Source organism: Amblyomma americanum, chromosome 5, assembly GCF_052857255.1.
Source record: "Amblyomma americanum isolate KBUSLIRL-KWMA chromosome 5, ASM5285725v1, whole genome shotgun sequence".
Taxonomy (NCBI): Eukaryota; Metazoa; Arthropoda; class Arachnida; order Ixodida; family Ixodidae; genus Amblyomma; species Amblyomma americanum.
The window spans coordinates 173,240,745-173,266,224 of NC_135501.1; the positions used below are offsets into that span (position 1 = coordinate 173,240,745).

General features: G+C 49.5%; 1 protein-coding gene across 1 annotated transcript; it reads left to right on the forward strand.

The window, feature by feature from the left end:
- Positions 1 to 206: 206 nt before the first annotated feature.
- LOC144134360 (uncharacterized) lies at positions 207 to 23,943 on the forward strand. Its single transcript, XM_077667285.1, has 4 exons — positions 207 to 449; positions 1,921 to 3,063; positions 21,549 to 22,546; positions 23,807 to 23,943. The coding sequence occupies exons 2-4, from the start codon at positions 1,934 to 1,936 to the stop codon at positions 23,941 to 23,943; spliced, it is 2,265 nt and encodes a 754-aa protein (XP_077523411.1). The 5' UTR covers positions 207 to 449; positions 1,921 to 1,933.
- The last annotated feature ends 1,537 nt before the right edge of the window (positions 23,944 to 25,480 follow it).

Sequence of the window (25,480 nt, forward strand, 5' to 3'; positions counted from 1 at the left end):
GCACTAAACTATTGTGTCCCACGAGCAACATAAAAGTCGGCTTTTAATTGTGCCCTGAGCCGTTCTCACAACTATATCTCATTTTCGCGCTCGCGCAGGACAAAAGATTGTGCGCCAGCATCTGATAGGTCTGGCGATAAAATGCAGCAAGAGCAAGAAATGCTTCTATGGGAACTGCAGTAGGGAAGACCACCGGCAGAGAAGCGATAACCCTTCACAAATCGCATGCTCAGTCAGTGTGCATACTTGTGTGCCCCATTTCCGCTCAGCGTTGTTGGACCGTAGTATCTGTGAATTTTGTATTCGTTGAAACAAAACAACCGAGCAGCCATAGTGAAGATAGCTCAACCAGCTGGAACATCGCTCATGCGGACGCCCTGACCATCCTTGACAGACATCGCAGGCCGCACTGCACGGACAGAAGAAGCAACGGACCAGTTGGACTGAAGGTAAGCGCACACGGCGTACGCCTGCATTCAGCCTTGGTCGGCGTCCTTGCTGTTCTCTAAATCTGAGCATCCCTCACGAACGCGCAGAAATACGCGTTGCTCTATTTGCTTCGGCGAGTTATTTCTTCGCACTGTTTCCATGTGGGCGCTGGAGGCGTTCCCAGACGGTTTGGGCGGCACCAGTTAACATAAGACGAACGCGCATGAGTTACGGACGTAGCTGCAAGCAGCGCCTGACTAGTGTCAGCATCCCTTGATGCTTCTTTTTACGGTCCCAAACCGCGTTTCAAAGTTTTACGCAGAGACAGAACCAGCTTCTAGAGGCCCCAGCGTTTATTAGGGTGCAGTAAGCTGTTTTGGGCAAAAACATGGAGGCTAAGGAAAGGTCATAAAATTAAACTTAGGACGGGCCGCCGGGGTGGCTCAATGGGTATGGCGCTCGGCTGCTGACGTGAAAGAGGCGCATTCTATCCGGGACGCACCGGTCTCATTTCGCCTGAAAGGAAGTGCTAGAGGCCCGTGTGCTGTGCGACGTCAGTGAACGTTGAAGAACCCCAGGTGGTCGAAATTATCCGGAGTCCTCCATTACGACGTCCCTCACAGCCCGACTCACTTCGGAACGTTAAAGGCTGTAAAAACAGGAATTTAATAAATATAGGACAGCGCGGCAAGCTTCGGAAAATAAAATTATATGTTGGCTTTAAAAGAGAATAAGACACCAATCGCTAGTCATATTTCTCACCCGAAATCAAGAGGCGGCGGGTATGGGCAGGGTACGTAACGTGAAGAGAACGTAAGCATTGGCCGTTAACGGTAACGGAGCGGATTAGAAGCAAAGGCAAAAGTAGCAGGGCGGAAGAGAGTGAGGTGGGCGGACAAGATAAGGCAACTTGCAAAAATAACGTTTCTGCAGCTGCCTTTGGACAGGGTTGAAGGGTCACTCCGGCTGATTGTGATGCTGACGATCACGAATCGCCACGTCGATGGGAGATATTCCTTGGAGTTGGTTTCTTACATGTAATCCCACCCACCGATGCCGTAGTCAACATGTGTGGTCAAGCACCTTCCCTGAGCTCGGTCCGTTTTCTAGATCGTATAAAACGTTTGCACAAATTCATACTGCCCTCCAGCCCTTGATCACACTTAATTTTCAAACGCGATTAGATAAAAAAGTTACCCAGTTTTGTTTTTTTCACCATGGCAGGAATATAAGAATTGGCTTGGAAATCGAGCCTCGTAGCTTGGAGTTAAATCCAAAGTCTTCCCTGTCTGTAAAAAAAGCACCGAAATAATTTTGGAGAAGCGCCTGGACAAGTTTTCTTGCCAGGTCAGCAGAGTTCAGATTGCAGCTCGATTATGCTGTTTCTACCAGTGTTGCATTGTTTAAAAAGTTTCAGAGTCATCTGGCAATCCCAATAAAGCAAATGTCATGCTGACTCTTCTTATTTTTCCTGTTCACTTTTCGTTGCAGAACCGGCCCAAGCATGCTGTTGTCACATACGCAGCGTGATGCTCTATTAAAGTTTTCCTTGAATATCTACAATAATCTGCAGACCCGCCACAGGCAGAGAGAAAACTTCGTATGCTCGCCGTTCAGCATAGCCTGCGCACTCGCCACCTTCGCTAGTGGTGCTTGCAACGTCACGGCCAAACAGATCTTCGCCGCGCTAAACCTCAAGGCGAGCAAGTCCCGAATTCAAGACCAGTTCTCCAATCTGTTGACTGTCCTATCAGTCTACGCGCCCGAAGTCACGTTCCACGTCGCCAACCGAATTTACAGCGATGAAAAGTTTCCAATCCATATCAGCTACCGCGCCCTTCTGGACGCGTCTTACAGGACCAGGATAAAGTCGGTCGCCTTCGTATGCGGCCACGAGTCGATTCGGCGAAATGCCAACGCCTGGGTTTCAAAGCAGACAGGGTCGAATATCCCAGCCATCCTTCCCTCCGGAAGTGTGGACACTAACACAGCGTTGATTCATCTCAGTGCCATCTGCTTCAGGGGCTCCTGGGAGTGGCCTTTCGACTCGGTCCAAACGACGCGTCAGATGTTCCGTCTCAACGACAGCAAAGTCGTGCCAGCGAACATGATGTACCAGTACAATAGCTTCAACATGGGCTACTCCGATGAGTTGTGCGCCAGTGCCCTTGAAATGCCATACAGGGGTCAGATGATGTCGATGGTCATCCTCCTTCCGGACGACGTCCAGGGACTTCGCGACTTGGAGCAAAGCCTGACTCCAGCCAACCTGTCTAAGCTTCTAGCAAGCATGGAAATGGTGAACAACGTGCACCTCTTTCTTCCCAAGTTCAGGATCGAGCACAGCGTGGCTCTGCGGGAGACACTCGAGGACCTCGGAGTCAAGGACTTGTTCACGCCGGGCCAGGCCGACCTCTCCGAAGCATTCGAGACCGGTGCGCCAAGCGTCTCTGACGTGGTCCACAAGGCGCTCGTCCAGGTCCACGAGGACGGCACAGAGCCTGAGGCGGCGGCCACGAACTCGGTTTTGCAACCCGCTGTTCGGACCGCTGAAACTGCTGCGTGTTTTTTTGTGAACCACCCTTTCATGTTACTGATTAAGATGAATGACTTAGACGTTATCCTGTTTCTAGGGTCGGTTCGAAAACTGTGAAAAGTGATCACTGTAGACGTACAAAATTTTTTCATTGTTTGAGGCACAGCAATATGACTGCATCTTTTTACCTTCAGACAACAATAAAACGGACGGTAAACTTCTCCTTTAATTATTTCGATTTTTTTTCTACTAACTTCTGACACCATGTGCTGCACACCAAGCTGCTCGTTGCATGATATTACTGCGTTGAATCACTTGTTTACGTAGCGCAAGCCGCGCTGAATTGCCAACGCGCATACGTTCAATTTTCTTTTTTCACTGCATAGCTCGCACGAAGTAAGCACTGTGGCTCGAGAGCATATGAGAGATGCTCACGCACCACCAAATTCTATGAAAGTAACAAGATAACGACACCTTGTGGTGCGCGACTATATGGAGACAATGGAGAAGTAACATTTTTTTGTGGAAAGATTTTTTCTGGGTTAATGATCACGTGTACATGGCATGCTCTCTACAGAAGTCCGAATGTTTGTTGCACGCAACAATGTTTGTAGAATTGATACTGTTATCACCTTTTAAAGCATCTTTTTTCCATTTCCTCCTTCATTACCGCATCCAATCGAACGTGTTTCTTTGGCGCTTTACACCACATTTTAAACTACTTTTCAATATCTTTTAAACGTGCATCGTTCGCCTTTCGTATATCTGTTTGTCAAACGTGTTCCTTTATCGCTTTTATGGGCCTCTACACCATTCTAATGTTTTCTGCAACTGATAAGCATTGTGACTGGCTGCCTGTACAATATTTGTGCCTTTGAAAAAAAAGCAGTTGTCGGTAGCGCCTGGTCTTTTGTGTCTCGCTTATTATTACGTAATAGATTGGAGCACTAACTACCCCAGCAAAAAGTTTCACTTGGGAACACAAATGGAGCTTACAATGAAGCGCATTTCCCCTGTGCTAAAGCCGGCAATAAAAGAAAAAAGGAATGCTGAATTTTTGTAGCGATAGCTAGACTACGCCAGCCACTTCGCGAGGTCAGCGTGGCTGCGTGCTGATCCGTGGCACCGCCGCATCGCCAGCTGTGCTCATGCTCGGGGTGACGTCATAGCCTGCAGCTGGTGTGCGTGCCTCGCCGCTGCGCCGACGGCGGAGCAGACGCCGCCCGCCACGTCAGTTGTGCGCATGCGACCACGTCAGTTGTGCGCATGCGCGGAGTGACGTCAGAGCACGCAGCTGGTGTGCGCGCCGCGCGCCTACGTTACGCTATAATAATTTCTAGAGCCTATCCCATAGTTACCTACCGCGTGGTCGTCAGCCTGCTTCTTGCCCACCTTCGCATTGAAGTCGCCCATCAGTACAGTGTACTGCGATTTTTATTCATTGCCGATTCTACGTCCTCATAGAAACTTTCAACGGTCTGGTCATCATGGCCGGATGTGGGTGCGCAGGCCTGCACCACTTCCAACTTGTACCTCCTATTCAGCCTAATTACTATAGCTGCTACCCTCTCGTTAATACTGTAGAGCTCCTCTACGTTGCCAGCTATATCCTTATTAATGAGTAATCCCACACCTAGTTCTCGTCTATCCTCTAACCCGCGATAGCACAGTATGTGTCCGTCCTTTAGTACTGTATACGCCTCACCTGTCCTCCTAACTTCGCTAAGCCCTATCACATCCCATTTAATTCCCGCTAGTTCCTCAAACAGCTCTGCTAGGCTATCCTCACTAGCTAAAGTTCTAGCGTTAAACGTTGCCAGGTTCAGATTCCAATGGCGGCCTGTCCGGAGCCAGAGATTCTTAGCACCCTCCGCTGCGTCACAGGTCTGACCGCCGCCGTGGTCAGTTGCTCTGCAGCCGCTGGGGACTGAGGGCCGAGGATTAATTGGTTTGATCATAGAAGGTTGTGGCCAAGTACTACACCAGGGTGGCCAAATCCTGCTCTGGTGAGAGAGTGCGTTGTCGCTTCTGGTTACCGAGATCAGGCCGCAATCCAGGCCTGGTTATGCAATTCCATCGACACGCGGATTTTTTTCTTTAACCCGGTGGAGAATTGCGCGGCACCGGGATTAGAACCCCGGTCCTCTTGCACGCGAGGCGGATGTTCTACCTTTACGCCATCGCTGCTTAATAAATGATAATAATAAATGATAAATGATAATAATAAATTATTATTATCATTATTTTTATAGCGTAATGTAGCATTTCGAGCTTTCAGCGTGGCGGTGTCGTGGCCACTGTGGCAGCTGCCGGCGGCGCCCTGACGAAACCGAGTGGGGGAGGATAGGGGAGAGAGTTAATCCACGTCCAGGGACGAAGAAAGGAACGCCCAGCGAAACGCAGCGGCGAAAGACCGACTTTGCAATCCGCCTTTTTCACGACGCGACTGCGCATGCGCCCATCCCCTGGCGGCGGTGTCGCGAAACATATTGGAAGGGTCGCTCGCTCCACTCCAGACGGGTCGTGGAAGTGTAAACAAACCGGCTTCCTACGCGGGGTGCGTTGCTGCAACCGTCGGGCGTTCAGCGCGACGCATTTGGCGATACCTACGAAATGTGTAGCATACGGCAGCAATGCCCAATATGTAAAGGGAAGTAAACTCGGATTTTTTCGCTTTCCGAGCGCTTCCCGGGACAGCCTTCGACGCGAAGCGTGGATAAAAGCAGTTCGCCGGCTCTACGATCGTGCCGCCCTTGGGCACCGTCAAGCACGTCAAGACTGTGCGGGAATCACTTTGTGACAGGTACGGACGAGGTACTGTGTTTAAATGCGTGTGCAGTCGATCACGTAGTGTTTTATTCATGGGCAGGAAGGTCTTGAATGTCACCGCGGCACCCAGACTTCGTTCCGGCGCTTTTTGCTTTCTCAAGCAAGAAGGCCAAATGGGCAAGTGCTGTGAGCCGCTTTCAACGCGCGATGGAGCGGGCAACGAAAAAGAAGCTACGAGAGCATTCACGCATGCTGTTAAAATTTTGTCATAATCTCCTATGGAAATTTCCTTGTTTATGCCACTACACCCTGGCCAATCCCCCCGTGTGGGTATGTGCCATGTATAAAGAGGCAGAAGAAGAAGAAGGTGCGTTATACGTGTGCTCGAATCATATCCATGATGAAGAGCTCTGCGTGGTATCGCCGGAATGGATTAATGTGCGCCTCTCGCGCTCGTCTTTATGGACGCGCATGCTTGTTTAACCCATGCAGCGGTGTGTTGTGAGAAAATACAGTGAAATGCTAGCAGAGCTGCTTTGTTGCGAGTACGCTTGTGCTTTTATAGCTCGTGTAGCTATTCGGCAGCGCTTGAGCACAACGATTGCTTGTGTAAACTGTTGTCTCCAGTCGTTTTCCGTACTACGGCGTGCACGATGTAGTATCCACCTTTCATTAATGGCAGGCATATACAGCGGAAAACGCCAGCCTCACTGATCTGGGATATTTCATTGAACATTATGTTCCGAATGTAGCCTTCATCTCTGAAGCGGCGGCCCTTGCTAGCTGGTGTTCGCATCGCATGCCGGATGATCGGAGATACTGAAGAATTTGCTCTTCGGTGGGCACTACAGCCTGCCTCGGACTTCGCACCAAGCCTTCAGTCAACCCTAGAAATCCTCAAGGTACCAGGTGCTGCCCAGGACACGCCATCGTTGATAGATTCCAACAAAACGTGCTCCGCAGCGGCACTCAGTCCGGCCGGGTTGGGCGCGCAGTACCCTACCAGTGAGCTTCCAGCGTTGTACGCGAGGTGGCAGCACAGGAAAATGAAAAAGGCGGATTCGACTGAGCGAGTTCCACTCGGCCAGCTGTAGCTATCGCGTCACTCCAGGTTTAACCAGTGTGTCGGGCGCGCGGCCTTACCGCATCCGAACGTAGCCGGAAGAAATGGCCGCCGCGGTTATGTGCGTGTACGCGCGGGCGATTCGGCGCACCCAAGAAACAGCCGGCGCTTTGTGTTTCTATGTGTGTGCTTGCCGCTCAGCGGCGACGGGCGAGAGACCTCTTCCCCCGAACAGCAGTTACGGTGGCATCATCCGATAAGACCAAGGTCTGCGCGCCGCCTCCGTAACGACGAAAGCCAGCTCAAAATGTCTTCCCAGGAAGCCGGCCGAATGGAGCAGCGGGGAAGCAAGGATGAGAGAAAGCAAGCTAGAGAGGAGGACGACTAAGAAGGACTGGGAAACGGGAAGTGCATGCCGAGACTAGAGGCCGCATCCCGACGGCAGAGTGGTGTCACCGCAGTTGTGAATAGATGTAAATAAATTAGGCACTGTGTAATCGGAATGTTTGGTGCGGTCTGGCTGAATCGGGAGGAGTGGAAAACAAAATATAGGAGGGAGGAAGGAACCTGCCTGACTGGCGCAGTCGACAGGATCTCCCGAAGGGAAGCTGACCGGCCATGGGACTCATAGAGACGGCAACAAAGGGCCCAGGGCTGAGCGACTATCTCGGGTGTGGACCAGCAGGCCAAGCCGTCTCCTACAGTGAAGCAGGTTGGTGTCCTGTGGGACCTTCCCCTGGGCACAGTCACAGTTGTCTGAGCGGGGAGGACGGGAACAGACGGGTAGGAGGTAGGCAGATGGAGTTGGTTGCGAACGCAGAGGCAGCACGCGTCAGCGGAGGGCCTGTGTTGTCTTTCGCCGATGAGATGGCGTTGTTGAAATTAAAATTTAAAATTTCAGAAGTTGTGTTTTATGGCACATAGGCAACTGAGGCCATCATGCGCCAAGAACAAGGTATAGGAAAAGTCTTTTGTTGAATAATATAGAAATGCAAGAATAATCCTTGCTCTAGCGGCCCTCAAACATTAATAATTACCCAGTGAACACATACACAAATTTTATAAATGGCTACAAGTAAAAGCTTTAAAGAGGGCCGGGTAACCTCAGTAGCCTTCCTTGGCTGCGGAAGAACATCGAGGCTCCCAACCAATCAAAATAAAAGCCTCAGCTTTCTTCTCAGGCCTGAGAAATTGGCTGAGGTGTACTAAAATTCAAACAAACCAGTGGGTAAAAATTTAGAATCTCTTGAGAAATCCCGTTTCGTTAAGAAAACTAAAAACACATGATATATTAACAATTGCATCATCTCCTAAAAGCAGTGCGGGATGAAAAGGAATGCATTTATTATAAAATTCAGTCAAATACGTTTTTCTTATTTCTTCCAGCTCCACACAAGAGAATAAAATGTGGTTAACCGTGAGTTCATCTCCACATTGTTGGCAGACAGGTTTGTCTTGTTTTGTTAGTAGGAAGTTGTGCGTAAGGTGCGTGTGGCCTATTCGGAGACGGCATAAGATCACTTCCTTGAAACGTTCTTGGTGCACACACGACTTAAATTCACCTAAAACTGGTATTACCAAGTGTAGTTTATTTTTGACCTCACTGTTCCAAGCCGACTGCCATTTTTTTCTTAGTTTCCTTGCTACTAATTTCATGCAATCATTAAACGGCATATTTACTTTCATTATTTTCTTGCCACGAGCTTTACCAGCACACACATCTGCTCTCTCATTGTCTTTTATTCCCACATGACTCGGGACCCAGCACAGTTTTATATTTTGTCCTTGAGCTGTGGCAGTTACTATGTTTTGTATGATGTCACCGAGCAGAGGGGAGCTTGCATTTTTAGAATGGAGAGCTCTAAATACACTTAAAGAGTCTGTGTAAATAACAGCATTTTTGAGGTTCTCACTTAGTATTTTTTCTATGGTCATCCACACTGCGTAGCATTCCGCGGTGAAGATGGAGGAACACTGTGGTAGTCTCACTATTTGCTCCGAATTTCATCGCACCTCTGCGCTTCCTACGCAACTATATGTTTTTAATCCATCAGTAAAAATTCTGTAAAACTACTGTATTTTTCTTCAAAAGCACGGAATTCTTGTAATATATGTTGTTGTCGAGTTCGCTTTTTACGGAAATGTGCAAGAGTGAGGTCACAGATTACAGGAAAATTGAACCATGCAGGCAGTGCACCACGTCTTCGAGCAACGCCAGGTAATGCATCCATTACGCCGAGGTTTTTGCACATATCTTCAAAACGCAGGAGAAGTGGCCTTATACCTAATGGTTTGTTGTTAAATAGTGTTCTAGATGGGCACTTTGTGACTATTTGGTGACAGATATGTTTAGGTAGTGAACGGATTTTTAAAACGTACGAGCAAGTGAGCATGGTTCTTCTCTCTGTAAGCGACGGCTCGTTGGCTTCCACATAAAGACTGTTTATCGGTGACGTCCTGTATCCGCCGGTGGAAAGACGCAAGCCTAAATTGTGTACTGGGTCTAGCCGTTTAAGGTACGATTGCCTCGCTGATCCAAAAACTATGCATCCGTAATCTAATGTAGAACGTACTACAGAGCGATGAATCCGTAAAAGACAAGTCCTATCGGAACCCCAATGTTTTCGTGACAGTACTTTTAGTATATACAGAGATTTAGAAGCTTTCTTTTTGAGTATGTTTATGGGTGGTAGGAATGTGAGCTTTTTATCATAAGTCATTCCTAGAAATTTGTGCTCATCTTTAATTGGTAGTGGGACTTCATTTAAATACAAGGAGGGATCAGTGTGCAGTCCTCTTCTAAGCGAAAAAAGAACAGCTACTGACTTTTGCGTGGAAAACTTGAAACCGTTTCTGTCTGCCCATGTTAGTTTATTTACTGTCATCTGTATTTGCCTCTCACACGATGTAATGCTAGAGGATGTGCAAGCAATCTTGAGGTAGTCGACGTAGACAGAATACATGATAGACTTTGGGATTATTTTTGCTAGGGAATTCATTTTTACTATAAAAAGCGTGGTGCTTAAAATGCACCCCTGAGGCACGCCGTTCTCTTGAATGAAATTTTTAGAAAGAGTGGCAACCAGGCGTACTTGAAGTGAACGGTTGGTCAAAAAGTCACTCAAGCATTTTAGCATTCTACCATGGATTCCGAGGTCTCCAAGGTCCCGCAGTATGCCAAACCTCCATGTGGTGTCATAGGCTTTCTCTAAATCGAAAAAGACCGCAAGGCAGTGTTGCTTGTGTATAAATGCTTCTCGGACTGTGTTCTCTAGGCGGACTAGGTGGTCGGTTGTAGAGCACGCCTTTTTAAACCCACATTGATGAATGTCAAGATCACAAGATTGTAATATAAACATTAATCTAATGTTAAGGACTTTCGAAAGATTTGGCAAATACGCTTGTTAGGGCTATAGGTCTGTAATTTCCAGGGGAGGTAGGTACTTTTCCCGGCTTCAACAACGGTACAATTATGGCTTTTTTCCATGCCTCTGGAATCTCTCCTGGTAACCATATTTTGTTAAAAAATTTCAGAAGCGAGTCTACAGCATGTTCGGACAAGTGAGCAAGCATTTCGTAATGGACTTCATCTGGTCCTGGTGCAGTTTGTTTACCCGAAGAAAGTGCACTGTTAATTTCTTGTAGTGTAAATGGGCTATTATATGCGTCGTGAGCACTGCCCTTTATCGGCAGTCTTTCTTTTTCGGCTGTGTCTTTATATTTTAAAAATGATTCTGTATAGTTAGAGGAACTAGATACAGTGGAAAAATGTTCGCCTAATATGTCTGCTTGCTCTTTTATATTTGTCTGTGCACCAGGGGCGGTCAGAAGAGGAACTGTGAATGGAGAGTAGCGACCATCCATTTTGTGTACTGCCTCCCACATTTTATTCGAAGAGACTTGGCTGTTTATCGAGGAAATGAAACGCTGCCAGGATGATTTTTCGGCATTTCGACGTATGTACCGCGCTTTTGCTCTTGCCTTTTTAAAGTTTATAAGGTTCTCCTGTGTGGGGTATCGGCGAAATATACCCCAAGCTTTTTTTTTATTTGTTGTTTTTTTCCTTCTTTGCAACCTCGTGTCCACCACATTTTATGGGTGCGTTGTACTATTCCTGAAGATTGGGGGATAGCCAAGCGTGCGGCAGAAAGAATGCAATTTGTGAACTTTTCATTTATTTCATTTACATTAAGATTTTCTAACGTAATATCTTCTAACGTGGCTGCTGTTCTAAACAGCTGCCAGTCTGCTAAATTGAGCTTCCAACACCGTGGTTTTGTCTGGGTGACTGATGGTGGGGATTACAGGCAGATTTTAACAGGGAGATGATCGCTTCCGTACGGGTTGTCTAAGATATCCCATTTAAAATCGTTAAAAACTGAAGGAGAGCTAAAAGACAAATATAAAACACTCATTTTTCCTGAACTAGGGGAGCAATAAGTAGGTTTACCGGTGTTCAATGAACAAATATTGTTGGATAGTATAAAATCCTCAATAACCTGACCTCTGCTATCGGTTTTCCCACTGCCCGAGAAACAAGAATGTGCATTAAAATCGCCAACTATCAAGTATGGCTCCGGTAACTGTTGTAAAAGGCTCTCTAATTCATGCTGTCTTACTTCGAGATGTGGTTGAAGATATGCGCTACAAATTGTAATGGTTTTGTAACCAACCACGGTGGCTGCTACGGCTTAGAACCTGGTTTTGAGTTTGATCTCGCTAGCTGCCACGCCAGGTTGCACAATGATTCCTATGCCTCCCGAGAGTCTGCTCGCCCCCTCTCGGTCAAGGCGGAAGACAGTATACTTCTTTAGCACATTTGTGTGCTGAGGGCCTAGATTGGTTTCCTGCACACATAAAGCAATAGGAGAAATTGTGTTTAAAATGTCTTTTATGTCGTTATAGTTATTTACGAGACCTCTGCAGTTCCAGTGTATTATAAAAGCCATCTTAATGTTGTGTGCGTGTGTGCAGATAAAATTAGATTAACTTTGATTTGGCCCCTTGACTGGGAGCCTCACATTTTTTTATTGAACCAAAGACCTCCGCCGTCCATCCGATGTGGACGGCACGGGGCTGCCCTGGGTCGTGTCCATCGCCTCAGCAGAGGCGCTGGACGACCGTGCAGGATGCACGCTGACTTTTGAGTTAGACCTCGACCTGTGGGAAGAGGTCTTGAGGCTCGCTGACCCGGGTGTCTGCGCAGCCTGCTTTGGGGTTGGCGGAGTAGTATCAGCTACTCCACCAGGGGCGCGGATGGCCCTGCCATAGGCCCACTGCGTGCGACCTGGACAGGTACCGAAGCCTAATGTGATGCGCCGCACCCACGCACCACATCAGCGAAGGTTGTTCTCGCAGTGAAGGAGGATCGGTTTTTTTCGGCGTATCGCCTTCTCGCTTCCTCGAAAGAAATGTTTTCAGTGGTTTTCAGAGTAATTATTTCTTTTTCTTTTTTCCAGGACGGACAAGCCCTGGAGTATGCAGCATGGTCTCCCTCACAATTTTTGCACCACGGGGCAGCAACACATTCATCTCACTGGTGGTCCTTCGAGGAGCATTTCGCGCAAGTTTTGCGGCCGCGACAACTCTGTGAGCCGTGGCCGAACCTCTGGCAATTGAAACTTCTGCGTGGGTTGGGTATATATGGTCTTACATTTATTTCCAGGTACCCGACTTCAATGCTTTCAGGTAGTGTGCTGGTGTTGAAAGTGAGGATCATGTGTTTCGTATCTATTTCCTTGTTATCCTTCCGGATCTTTATCCGCTGAACATTTATGACATCTTGGTCGGCAAGGTATTCAAGCATTTCTTTTTCAGAGGGGTGAACAAAATCAATTTCTGATATGACGCCTCGGACTGTGTTCAAAGATCGGTGTCACGTGATGGAGACAGGAATCTCCCCTATCGATACAATGTTTGCAAGTTTCGAGTGCTGGACAGTGTCACGTATTTCGAGCAGTAAGTCGCCACTAGCCATTTTTGATACCTTATACCCAAACCCCAAGGTATCTGTCAGGCACTTTGCTACCAAGAATGGGGAAATCAGTCTTGCTTGTTGTTCTTCAGCTTTGCTTTGAATGACATATAATTTTGGGAATGACACTTTTCTTTATTGAAAAAATCATCATCGTTCCGCCCTCTTTTTAGAGAGCGATCAGGTTGGAAATGGAGGGGAGCCATAAAAAAAAATTTAGTTTTTCAGCCACGGTGCCAGCCACCCACCACGGAGCCCAACAAGGGGACGGGACAGCAACTTGCACGCAAGTCCTGCCCACGCCAGCTGTACACCTCAACTATAACAAAATATGACGAAACCCAGGGTAGTTCGCCACACAAGGTTAACCCTAGCCGGCCATGAAGAAATTAAAAAACCAAGAAACGACGAGGAGACAGGACAGTAGTCAGAAAGAAGACAGGAAAGTAAAAGATGTAGAGGAGGACAGGAAAAGGCGACTGCCGATTTCCCCCAGTTGGGTCAGGCCGGAGGTGCCGTCTACAGGAAGCTGGGGCCAAAATGGTGTGTTGCCTCCGCCGAGGAGTCTTAAAGGCCCAAACGCTCGGCATCGGCTCAACCACCAGGATCCCCTTTTCCCCGGACACGGCGAAGCCACGCACGGCGAGGCGCGGGTGCTCGGGTCCATGGTGATGCACTGTTCACCATCATCCCCTGCGGTGATGTCCCTGCGGATGCTCGGGAACCCGTGGTGTCGCCACTCACCAACGCCTGCAAGTTGCAGACGCCCCCCTGCGGGGAGAAAATTTCAGAAGTAGAATTGGCAACTGCAAAATTGCGGTATGAGAGACGGATCAGGGAAGTTGCGGCAGGCGTGAAACAAGAGGCGATGCGTCCGGAGAATGGGGCGGGCATCGCGGAGCATTTCGAGGTAGGCCATAGAGCAGTAGAGGCAGTTCGCAGACTGGAAGGCTCGAGTGAGGGCACTGAGGTCACATTTGTGAGAGAGGAGGTAGGCCAGAGAGCGATACTGGAAAGCTCGAGTGTTGACACGGCGGCCGCGATCGAGAAACAGGAGGCAGGCGTCAACGTGTCAGAGGAACGCTCTGACGATTTGAAGGAAGCTGATGTAGAGAAGCTCGGCAGTGGAAATATCTGTGCTGCGGCGAGCACGCTAGCATCCGGGAAAGATGCGGACATCGAGGATGTCAGACCTCCGGAGCGGTGGGAAGGGGCAACTGCAGTGTCAGAAGTGGTGACTGCACTGAAGGAGGATAGTGGCAACAAACAGGAATGCGCAAACGCAGCTGCGACTGTAACGGTCACCGCAGTAGAGCTGACTGGTAGCGCTGGCGCTGAAAGAGGGTACGACAGGCATACAAAAGCTCCAGAGCGCGAAAAGTCAAGGCGCGAGCAAACTGGCGGCGCTACGTCGAGGGAGACTGGCGAACGCGCTAGAGTCCGCGCTCATGATGCGGTAGCAGGTGACGTTTTGCTTGACAGTGGAGGCGAGATCGCGGGCCGACCGTATGTGCAAATGGCGTCGCGGGAGTCCCAACTAATGAAAACGACGCGACTGGGGAATGAGCCTGAGTGGGCAAATCACCAGGGCGGCGGAAGGACTAAGCTGTACTTCGCAGAAAGGTCTATGGAGAGAACGCGCGGTCAAAATTGTAACGGGTGTCAGATGGCGTCCTGTCCCAGGCCGTACGATAGGGGACGGCCAATTGCATTAATCGTCAGGAGGTACGCGCCGTGGCAGATGAGCAGTAAGGGCGATTGCATTGAACCGACTGACCGCCCTCCGCCGCAGGAGGTTTAGTGCACACCGTGGCGTTCGAGATGGCAATTGTGGGAGGGACATAGCGACGCACACGCTGACAAACTGCCGAGGCTTATAGCACCAGCTCCATTGGCAAGGGGAGCGGGGTGAAAGGGGTAACACTGTTCCCTAGTCCCTTGTTTTGATGGTGTCGTAGTGCCCGGGGGAGGATCGCGGGACACCAGCCGCGCGTGGTTGTGGTGTTAAGTGTGATGCGTTCCGTGGAGGCACGCATCACAGTGGCGGTGGAGGTGTCGGGCGCGCGGCCTTACCGCATCCGAACGTAGCCGGAAGAAACGGCAGCCGCGGTTATGTGCGTGTACGCGCGGGCGATTCGGCGCGCACAGGAAACAGTCAGCGCTTTGAGTTTCCATGTGTGTACTTGCCGCTCAGCGGCGACGGACGAGAGACGCCCCTCCCCGGACAGCAGTTACGGGGGCATAATCCGATAAGACCAAGGTCTACGTGCCACCTCCGTAACGACGCGAACCGAACCAGCTTAAGATTTTTTCCCAGGGATCCGACCGAAGGGAGCAGCGGGGAAGCAAGGACAAGAGAGGGCAAGCTGGAGAGGAGGACCGGGAAGAACGGGAGAGACGGGTGGTGGATGGGGAGACGAGAGGCCGCATCCCGACGGCAGAGTGGTGTCGCCACAGTTGTGAATAGATGTGAATAAATTAGGCACTGTGTAATCGGAATGTTCGGCATGGTCTGGCTGAATAGGGAGGTGAGGAAAACAAAATAGAGGAGGGAGGAAGGAACCTGCTTGACTCAGAGCTAAACCACAGTATTTTTTTTCAGCCAGATAAGATGCATACACAAGACAGAACCACACAGGACAAGGGCTGCACTATCAACGTAAAAGTTTATTTTTAAACACCCCTCAGTAATACGCCCACGCATGCATCAAGCCAGGACCAGTGACGTACTAGACATCATACAAAAAATCAAATTGCTTAGACGTGATAACGAGAGATTAGGAACAGGTATATGTACGCATCGCCATGTTTCGCTATCTGCAAGCCCTCATAAATTTCACGTGTCTTGTGTGTTTTTCAGGATGGAAACCTTAAAGTAACCTTGTGATGCCTACCATAGCAGCAGCGTTCCTGTAAGCTGAATAAGGTGTACTATGTCTACAAGGTCCACAATGAAGGCATGGTTTTTGACCTTGACCTCGAGTCACTCCCAAAATTTGGCCCACCCATTCTCGAAACCTTGGAAGATATTATTACGTGACGGCAAGCCAATGAATACAGGACTACATGACAGATGGCGATGGAATGATTTAATGGCAGTGGTCCTAGCCCGAGTGCCCCGTGCCGCGCCACTGCCAACTTTGTCGTCTTCTAGTCCGTGTCACAACCGGGGGCTGCCGAGCGATCGTCCTGATCGTGCGAACTAGAAGAACGGCAGTGAAGATGAAACGCAGGACGTGACGATGGTCGTGACAGGAGGGATGAACACAGAAGAGAAGAAGATGCAGGGCTTGCCGTCACGATTAAAGAGATGAACAGATGAAGATCGGATGAGCACTGGTCCGGAAAGCTACCAGCCCGTAGCTAGGTCACCTTGAGCCGACGGCCGAGGCCCACGAACACACCGAACGGCATGGGCAGGGGCTGTGTTCGGATACGTTGGCGGCTTCTGGGGTCGTTGACGTCATAGGTTTGAATTGCGGCGGCTTCGTCAAGTTGTGTCTTCTGGTCGGGGCGGGGGATGGGGCTGGGGTTAACGGCGTGGTCGGTTCTGGTCTGGCGGGCTGGGGCACAGCCTGGCGGTGATGACCGGAACACACGACCGACGACCATGGCTCACACAGGACGCCGAAGCTCGAGACCAGTGCGCCAAGCGTATCTGGCGTGGTCCACAAGGCGCTCGTCCAGGTCGACAAGGAAGGCACAAAAGTCTGAGGCGGCGACAACGAACGCGGTTCTCCAATACGCCGGTTCGTTCTCTGCCCAGGTTGCGCGTTTTGCTGTGGACCATCCTTTCATTTCGTGATTAAGACGAACAACTTAGATGTTATCCTATCTCTAGGGCCGGTTGGAAAGCTGTGAACGATAATGACGGTAAGCGAACAAAATTTTTTGCGCTGCTCCCATATTTTTTTATTGCAGCCGCCATGACAACAATAATTCAAATATTTTTGTACCTTCTGACATCAAAGAAAAAGGCTGTGCGTGCGGAGGCTGTGCGTGCGTGTGTGTGTGTGTGTGTGTGTGTGTGTGTGTGTGTGTGTGTGTGTGTGTGTGTGTGTGTGTGTGTGTGTGTGTGTGTGTGTGTGTGTGTGTGTGTGTGTGTGTGTGTGTGTGTGCGTGCGTGTGCGTGTGCGTGTGCGTGTGTGTGTTTTCTTGCCTTTCTGAGGTGTTCCAGGGGCTTTGGTGCTAGGCTGCTGATAACAAGGTCGTGAATCGAATCTCGCCGCATTTCGGTTTGGGCGAAATAAAACGCATTCTTCCGATGTTTGTGCGCAGTAATGAATCCCAGAGTTTTAGAACTGACCACCCGCACTTCTTCCATACTTAACAAAAAAGAAAGCATTTTGTGCGATGCCAGCGCTGCGTCTACCCTAGTGGCGATCTCACGTCGGCTAAGCCAGCTGAGCCGTAAAGCTTTTCCAACTTCGCCTTCCTGTGTGCTCGTTGTTCGACAGGCCAGTAGGCGCTTTGCGCGAGGCGGCACTTTTGCGCTTTCGCGATGACAGAAGCGGTCTCGTCCAAGCAGAAATACTTTACGAAGTATTGTTGCGTCGTGGACTTCGTAAACAGTACCAAGTCTCATGTTCGCATCGTCTCTGGCGACGACGAAACGAAACAGCCCGCTCCCTCAGTGATTGCACCGGTGGCACCAGCTCGTTGATCGACTGTGGAGATTAGGCAAAAGACCAGGGTATTTTGCGGAAGGCTTGAGGACGATTCAGCGAATGCTTAATCAGTGATCACAAAAAGCTTAGTTTGGCCAAAACTGCTCTCAGTTTGAAGACTTGCGCGGTACACTACCGCCAAACCTCCCGAAAAAAAAAAAAACTACTCCACCTCCTTTGCTGAACCTCCATGGCGACAAACGAGATGGCGCCACCAGTGCAATCGCTGAGAAAGCGTCCCGTTTCGCTTTAGTCGTCACCGCATATGATGCGAATATCCGACTTATGTCGCGATAGCGAAATTACGGTAGCATTTCGAGCCTTCAGCATGGCGGCGCTGCCACTTTGTGGATGCGCCGCCACGCGGTCACGTTGTTGGTCACGTGGTGCGGAGAAGCTGCCGGCGGCGCGGCACCGTGGCTGATCACGTGGTCGGTCACGTGACCAAGTTCCACCTGGCCACCTGTAGCTATCGCGTGACTCCAGGTTTAACCAAAGCTAAACTACCGCCAACTTTTCTTAATGATTCAGGCAAGTGCCCCGAACAAATCCGATATGAAACAATTCTGCCGAATAATGCCATTTCTGTGGAGAAACCAGACATCGAACAATTCACCGGTGTAGATGAGAGGTGCATTCTACGGCGGGCGTTTAATTGAGGAACACGCAATACGGGAGAGTGCCGTAAGAAGACCAACAGCAAAGAAGCGCAAATCATTCACTACTTGCAAACGCAGTCATAATAATAATAATAATTTCTTTTTAGGGAAAGCAAATGCCGCAGTATCTGTCTCACATATCGTTGAACACCTATACCACACCGTAAGGGAAGGGATAAAGGAGGGAGAGAAAGAAGAAAGGAATAAGAGGTGCCGTAGTGGAGGGCTCCACCTGGGGATCTTTAACGTGCACTGACATCGCAAAGCACACGGGCGCCTTAGGGTTTTTCCTCCATAAAAACGCAGCTGCCGCGGTCGGGTTCAAACCCAGGAACTCCGGTTCAGTAGTCGAGCGCCCTAACGACTGAGCCACCGCGGCGGGTGCAAGCGCAGTCAGCGAGCATGCATTCATGCACCAGTTGCGACCAGCGTTTTAGGACTGTAGTTTCTGCATCTATCTATAGGTGGTACTGGCTGACGCCGCGCTACCAGTCGCCGCGAGCGTTGGTGTGGCAAGTGTGCCATGTTGGCGGTCTTTGCCCGCCAGCTCGCGCAGTGTCGCGGTACACCGTGATGTACCCGGCCAGAGTTGTTAGTGATCCGTATGATCTTTGCACGTTCCCAATGGGCACTGGAGCTTCAGTGGACGTCCGCAGGACGCCTCAGACGTCCTCAGGATGTCCAAGGGAGTTTCAGTGCCCATTGGGTTGCTATATGCGGTACACCGTGATGTACCCGGCCAGAATTGTTAGTGATCAGTAACGTCTTTGCACGTTAATTGTGTCACCATCCACGTTTCTTTGTTGAGTGCATATTGAGCATAAAGTTTGCAGCAGAATTTTGTGCCGTAATTTAACCGACCTGCCTGCCGCAACTCGGTGGCAAGGCTGGCCGGCTGCACTACACGCAAGAATGTACTACATGACTTGTAACTGTTAATATCAGTTTATAACTGTCAGCTGCTCATGCCAGACGCATCTTGGGTAAACAACACATGATTAATTACCCAAATTCCAAAACTGGTATCACGGAAACTCATATTTCCAGCGGCTATAGCCCCCGAACTGCTGAAGCGTCACCGAGTGTCTCAGCAGAAAGGCAACGCGTCATAGCTGCCCTGTTTACGCGACAGAACTGTCGAGCAAATACTGTCATGCGCTTGCAACACTAACCGCAGACCTAGCGAGAATGTTTTCCAGTTTGGATTGCAGCAGCATTGCGCTGCTTCGAATGCACAAGATCCAGAGCCTAGTCCGGTTCGCAGCAACGCGATGTGCAGCGATTCCGCTAGAGTCAGTAGTAACACGTCACTTTCCCCACAAAAAGATGACAAGTTAAGCTAGTTAAACAAACAGACAGAATTTAATTGGTCACCTCTCCAAAAACGACACTTCGGTCGTTGGCATCATCCACACGGCTCTCCAGCTATCCCGCGTGTCAAGCAGTTGCATCCTCTTTAGATTTGTATGCTTTGATTCCTTAGCCCTTCGGAAACCTTAAGTCATGCACAAGGCGGGCCTCGATATCTGATAATTCAACTCGCGGCAACAGCATTTTACGTAGCACACCACGCCAGGCTCCTACCGGTCGACATTTTCACAAAGTGGAACCTTTTCAACGTGCCCGAACATTTCTGTTACGCGCAGTGCACGGCGTACCCACTCAGTCACACGGTGTTACCGTCTGCCACAGATTATCTGCTGCGAGACGCAAAATACGATCACAGATCATCACACATCGAAAGCGAGTTAAAAGCTGCGGCTGGCTGCGGCGACCACGCGCGCCACAACGAACAAGGCGAATGCCGCACCGACTGCTAGCGCCCCTTGCGGATGACGTCATGCGAATACCTCCTCTATTGGCTTGAACCGAGATAAGACTGCCTTGCAGCCATAGATAAGAGAGCTACACCAGATGGAATAGTGTTCATGAGCACTCTCAGCCTTCCTTGACAAACCACGCGGGACGCACTGCACGGACAGAAGCAACGAACCAGTTGGACTGAAGGTAAGGGCACACGGCGTATACGCCTGCATTGCGCCTTGGTCGGCGCCCATCATGTTCTCTTAATCTGGGCATCCCTCACGAACGCGTAGAAATACGCGTTGCTCGATTCGCTTGGGCGAGTTCCTTGTTCGCACTGTTTCCATGTGGGCGCTGAGGGCATTCCAAGACGGGTTGGGTGACCCCAGTTGGGCTAAGATGAACGCTTACGTGACTGGCGTAGCAGTACGCAGAGCCTAAGTAGTGTCGGCATCTCTTGATGCTTCTTTTTGCGGTCACAAACCGCGTTTCAAAGTTTTATGCAGGGACAGAACCGGCTTCTAGAAGCACCACCATTGATTAGGGTTGTACAAAGCTGCTTTGGGCAAAAACATGCAGGCTAACAAAGAGCCACGAAATTAAGACTGGCCGCCGGGGTGACTTAGTGGATTTGGTTTTCCGCTCCTGATTCGAAAGCCGTGGGTTCAATTCAGGCCGCGGCGATCGCATTTCGATGCAGGCGCAACGCAAAAGGCGACTGTGTGTTGTGGTGAAGTCAGTGCACATTAAAGAACCCCAGGTGTTCGTAGTTATCCGGAGCCCGCCACTGCGATGTCCCTCATAGTCTGAGTCACTTCGGAATGTTAAACATAATACAAACAAAAACAAAACAAAATTAGGACGGCACAGACAGCTTGCCAAAAAAATATTCAAGTTAGAGTTTGAATAGCTGGTATCAAGAAGGGGCCGGACGGGGCAGGGTACATAAGCTGAAGGGAAGGTATGCGGTGACCGTTAAGGTTAACGGAACGAATCTTAATAGAAGGCAAAAGTTGCGGGCGCGGCAGATATTTAGGTGGACGTACGATATAAGCCAAATTGCAAGGATAAGGTGGCGGCAGCTGCCGTTGGACAGGGTTAAAAGGACAGGGAAAGCGGCCTTTGTTCTGCACTGAACTTAGGCTGACTATGATGCTGACGGTGATAAATCGGGATGCGAAAGGCAGATGTTGCCCTGGATAGTTGGCTTCTGACATATTAACTCCATCTTTCGATGTCGCAGACAAATGTGCGCTTAAGCACGGTATGGGAGCCCTGTCCAAGATCTTTAGATCGTCCGAAACATTTACTGAAATTCATACTTTCTTCCAGCCGTTCTTACTATTCTTTTTACGTCATTAGACAAAGAGATTTCTTTTTTTAAGGTAAGGCATAAATATAAGAATTTCCTTACACATTTAGCCTCTTAGAAACCTGCAATTAAGTACAACAGAGTTCCCTGTCTAGAACCGCACAGCACTTTAGCAGGAGCTGCTGGACCAATTTTCTTGCTTGATAAGCACCGTTTACATCACCACTCAATTGCATTTTTTTCTCCAGTGTTGCATCAGTTCAAAAGATTCCGATTGATCTGGTAATCACATTAGACCAAAGTTCGCCCTGACTCTTCTTAAATTTCCTGTTGCAGAATCGGCCCAATCATGCTGTCACAAACGGAACGCGACGCTCTGTTCAAGTTTTCTTTGAGTATGTACCAGCGTCTGAAGAACCGCAACGCACAGATCGCAAACTTCGTATGTTCGCCGTTCAGCATAGCCTGCGCACTCGCCACCTTCGCCAGTGGTGCTTGCAACGTCACGGCCAAACAGATCTTCGCCGCACTAAACCTCAAGGCGAGCAAGTGCCGAATTCAAGACCAGTTCGCCGTACTGCTGACGATTCTATCGAGCTACGCCCCCGAAGTCACGTTCCACGTCGCCAACCGAATTTATAGCGACCAAAAGTTTACCATCCATAGAAGCTACCGCGCACTTCTAGAAGAGTCTTACGGGGCCACCATGCAGTCGGTCGACTTCAAAAGCGGCCACGAGTCGCTTCGGCACGAAGCCAACGCCTGGGTTTCGGAGAAGACAGCGTCACTGATCCAAGCCATCTTTCCCTCCGGAAGTGTGGACGCTAACCCAGCGTTGATTCATCTCAGTGCCCTCTGCTTCAGGGGCTTCTGGGAGTGGCCTTTCGACTCGGATCATACGATGCGAAAGCTGTTCCATCTCAACTACTATAGAGCCGTGCACGCGGACATCATGTCCCAGCGCAAAAGCTTCAAGGTCGGCTACTCGGAAGAGTTGCGCGCCACTGCCCTTGAAATTCCATACAGGGGTCAGATGATGTCCATGGTCATCTTCGTTCCGGATGACGTACAGGGACTTCGCAACTTGGAGCAAAGCCTGAGTCCAGCCAACCTATCTGAACTTTTAGAAGGCATGAAACTGGTGGACAACGTGCAACTCTTTATTCCCAAGTTCAGGATCGAGCACAGCGTGGCTCTGCGGGAGACACTCGAGGACCTCGGCGTCAAGGACTTGTTCACACCGGGCCAGGCCGACCTCTCCGGAGCATTCGAGACTGGTGCGCCAAGCGTCTCTGACGTGATCCACAAGGCGCTCGTCCAGATCGACGAGGAAGGCACAAAGCCTGAGGCGGCGGCAACGAACGCGGTTTTTCAATCCGCTCGTCCAATCGCTGCCCACTTTAAGCATTTTGTTGTGGATCGTCCTTTCATGTTCCTGATTAAGATGAACGACTTAGATGTTATCCTGTTTCTAGGCTCGCTTCGAAAGCTGTGAAGTGATGACTGTAAACGTACAGAATTGTTACTGATTTCGGAATGTTTCTTTATTCTTTTAGGCACTGTGACATGACGGTAAATATCTTTTTACCTTCAGACATCAAAGGAAAGCGAGGTCAGAGTTCTCCGTTAATTATTTCGATATCGCTTTCCAGCCAACTTATGACACCATGTGCTGCACTTTAAGCTGTTCATTGACCAATATTACCTCTTCGGACCCTTTTTTACGTCGGACAAGCCGCGTTGAATTGCCAACGTGCATGCGTGTAAATTTTTTCATTCCATAGCTCGCACAAAGTAAGCACTGTGCCTCGAAAACATATATTAGAGATGCTCACGCACCACCAGAATCTAGAAAAGTGAAAAAAGTGACGTCATCTTGCGGAGCGTGACTGTAAGGAGACAAGTGAGAAATGGGACTTTTGTGTCAACCGCTTTCTCTAAGCTAATGACCATGTGTACGTGGCCCGCTATCTACTATGCCTGAACGCTTCGATGCAGGCCGCCATCTCTGAAGGATTTGTGCTGTTAATCACCTTTTCAAGCATCTGATTTAAGCCTTCATGACCTCATCCAATCGAACATGCTTCTTTGTCTTCTTACGCCGCGTGTTGTATTACTTTTCAGTACCTTTTAAAGCTCCATAGTTCGCATTCATCAGTTCTCTTATGTGTTTGTCAAACATGCTCGTGTTATCACTTGTAGGGCTCTCCACAGCGTTCGGAAATTTCCTACATCTGATAAGCGTTGTGACTGTATAATCTGTGTGCCTTTGAAATAAATCCCCTGTCAGTAGCGCACAGTCCTGTGTGTCACGGATGTTATCTATGTTGCCCTGAATGGCAACATAACAGATTCAAGCACAACCAAGCCCAGCAAAAAGAATACTTGGGAACAAAAATGGAGCTCGAAATGAGTCATCCTGTACTTCGTACTAAAGCCTGCAGTAAAAATTGGCGATGGTTTATCTCTTGTTAAACCTGGAGTGACGCGATAGCTGCAGCAGGCCGAGTGGAACTTGCTCACTTGAACTGCACAGTCAGCCTTCCGCCGCTCCATTTCGCTGGGCATTCTGTCTTCATCTTCATCCTCTGTAGCAGCTCCGTTTCCCCTGCGCACCGCGCCGCCGGCAGCAGCAGCTGATCCGCACCACGTCGCTGGTCAGGTGTCGAACCACATGATCAACCACGGCGCCATGCCGCCGGCAGTTGCTCCGCACCACGTGAAAGAGTAGTGGCGCAGCCACGGGGTGGCAACGCAGCCACAGGGTGGCAGCGCCGCCAAGCCGAAGGCTCGAAATGATCCCGTAATGTAGCTATCGCTACAAAAAAGGGGGAGGCGGGGAGGTTCGATGTCGAACTGTTACATGACTGTGCTCCGAATCCACTGATTAACCTGGCGTACGGCGGCCCAGCGTCCAATCAAACCTAGCATAGCAACACATACTTACTCATAGCGCAAAGACAGTAGTATGGTGTGGGGGTCTACGTGGAATGGTATGGTCTATGGTGTGGTATGGCATGGCGGTCTACGTGGAATGGTATGGTCTATAGTGTGGTGTGGGGGTCTACGTGGAATGGGAGCGGTATGGTATGGTGCGGAGGTCTAATGTCCCAAGGCTGAACACGATCTATGACAGACGCTGTGTTGTTGTACGCCGGATTAATATCGACTACCTTAAGTTTCTCAGCGTGCACCGGCATCGCGCAGGCGCTTTCGCATTCGCCACCATCTATATCCAGCCATCGCCGTGTCAGGGATGCGATCCAGCGACCTTTTAATGTAAGCAGCCGAACGCCGTAGCCACTATGCCACTGCGGTGGGTTAAGAGCTTGGAGGATTTATTTTTGTCCTTCTTGCTGATGCATCTCCGAAGCTAGCATGATGTGTTCATTACTGTAGCCAATAAAAACATGTTAAACAAGTGCTTACGACAGCGGTCGACGAGGACGAATTTCCGCGTACTTTGGCCTTGGGTAACGAAAACGATTCACAGCGCTGGGAGCTATGGGAAGGAAAATTAATCGAAAAGTAAACACGCTTACGTAAGCGGTAGAAGCATCCCGAAAGATGGCGGGAAATCCACTCATGGATAGATGGACAGCGAGTGACCTGTAGGGTGTTGCATGATGCCCTCTTAACTTCGCCCATAAGCGGCGGCAAACTACCGGGGAAGAAAAAACTCGAAGCTAATTTCTTAATCAGCCTATATAGGAGTAAAAAAGGAGTAAGCTTGGTCCTCTACAGCGCACTCCGTCTCAAGGCTAGGGCAGTCTACACAAGCCATGTGGTAGATTTCAATTGCTAAAAATGCGAAATACTTACGGTTGACCGCGGAAAAAAATTCCTTCTTCAAAGCAAGGGAAGTTCTATCAGTTACTACGATTATAAGCGAGGTCTCAATTTCCTCTTTTTGCTAACCTTATGATTTCCGGTACCGCATTTAAAAGCTTCCTCCCATTGCTTTCATCATCAGGTTGCTATGCTTTGCAGTGGCAGTATGCCTCAGTTGCAGATGGTAAGCATTCCGTGCATTTAGTGATCAAAACCTTGTCCGAGATTTTGGAAACGTATCCTGCTCCACAGAAGCTTAGTGTGGGTTATCTGGTTCGAAGTTGTTGTCTCCATAGCACCATGCGTTTTGTCTGTTTTGCTCTAAGTATACTAGATACCCTGCACCTAAAAGCGAATGCGCTGGAGGACGTCTCACTCCCTTTTTACACCCATACAGGCTTCTTCTTGTTTGAAATAGGTCGCCCACCTGGATACCA

Coding starts and splice junctions, on each gene's coding strand:
- LOC144134360 (XM_077667285.1), top strand. CDS start 1,934: ATGCTGTTGTCACATACGCAGCGTGATGCTCTATTAAAGTTTTCCTTG. Junction 3,064..21,548: donor GACGTTATCCTGTTTCTAGG/GTCGGTTCGAAA, acceptor TTCCTGTTGCAG/AATCGGCCCAATCATGCTGT. Junction 22,547..23,806: donor CGTCCAGATCGACGAGGAAG/GCACAAAGCCTG, acceptor CATCCTCTGTAG/CAGCTCCGTTTCCCCTGCGC.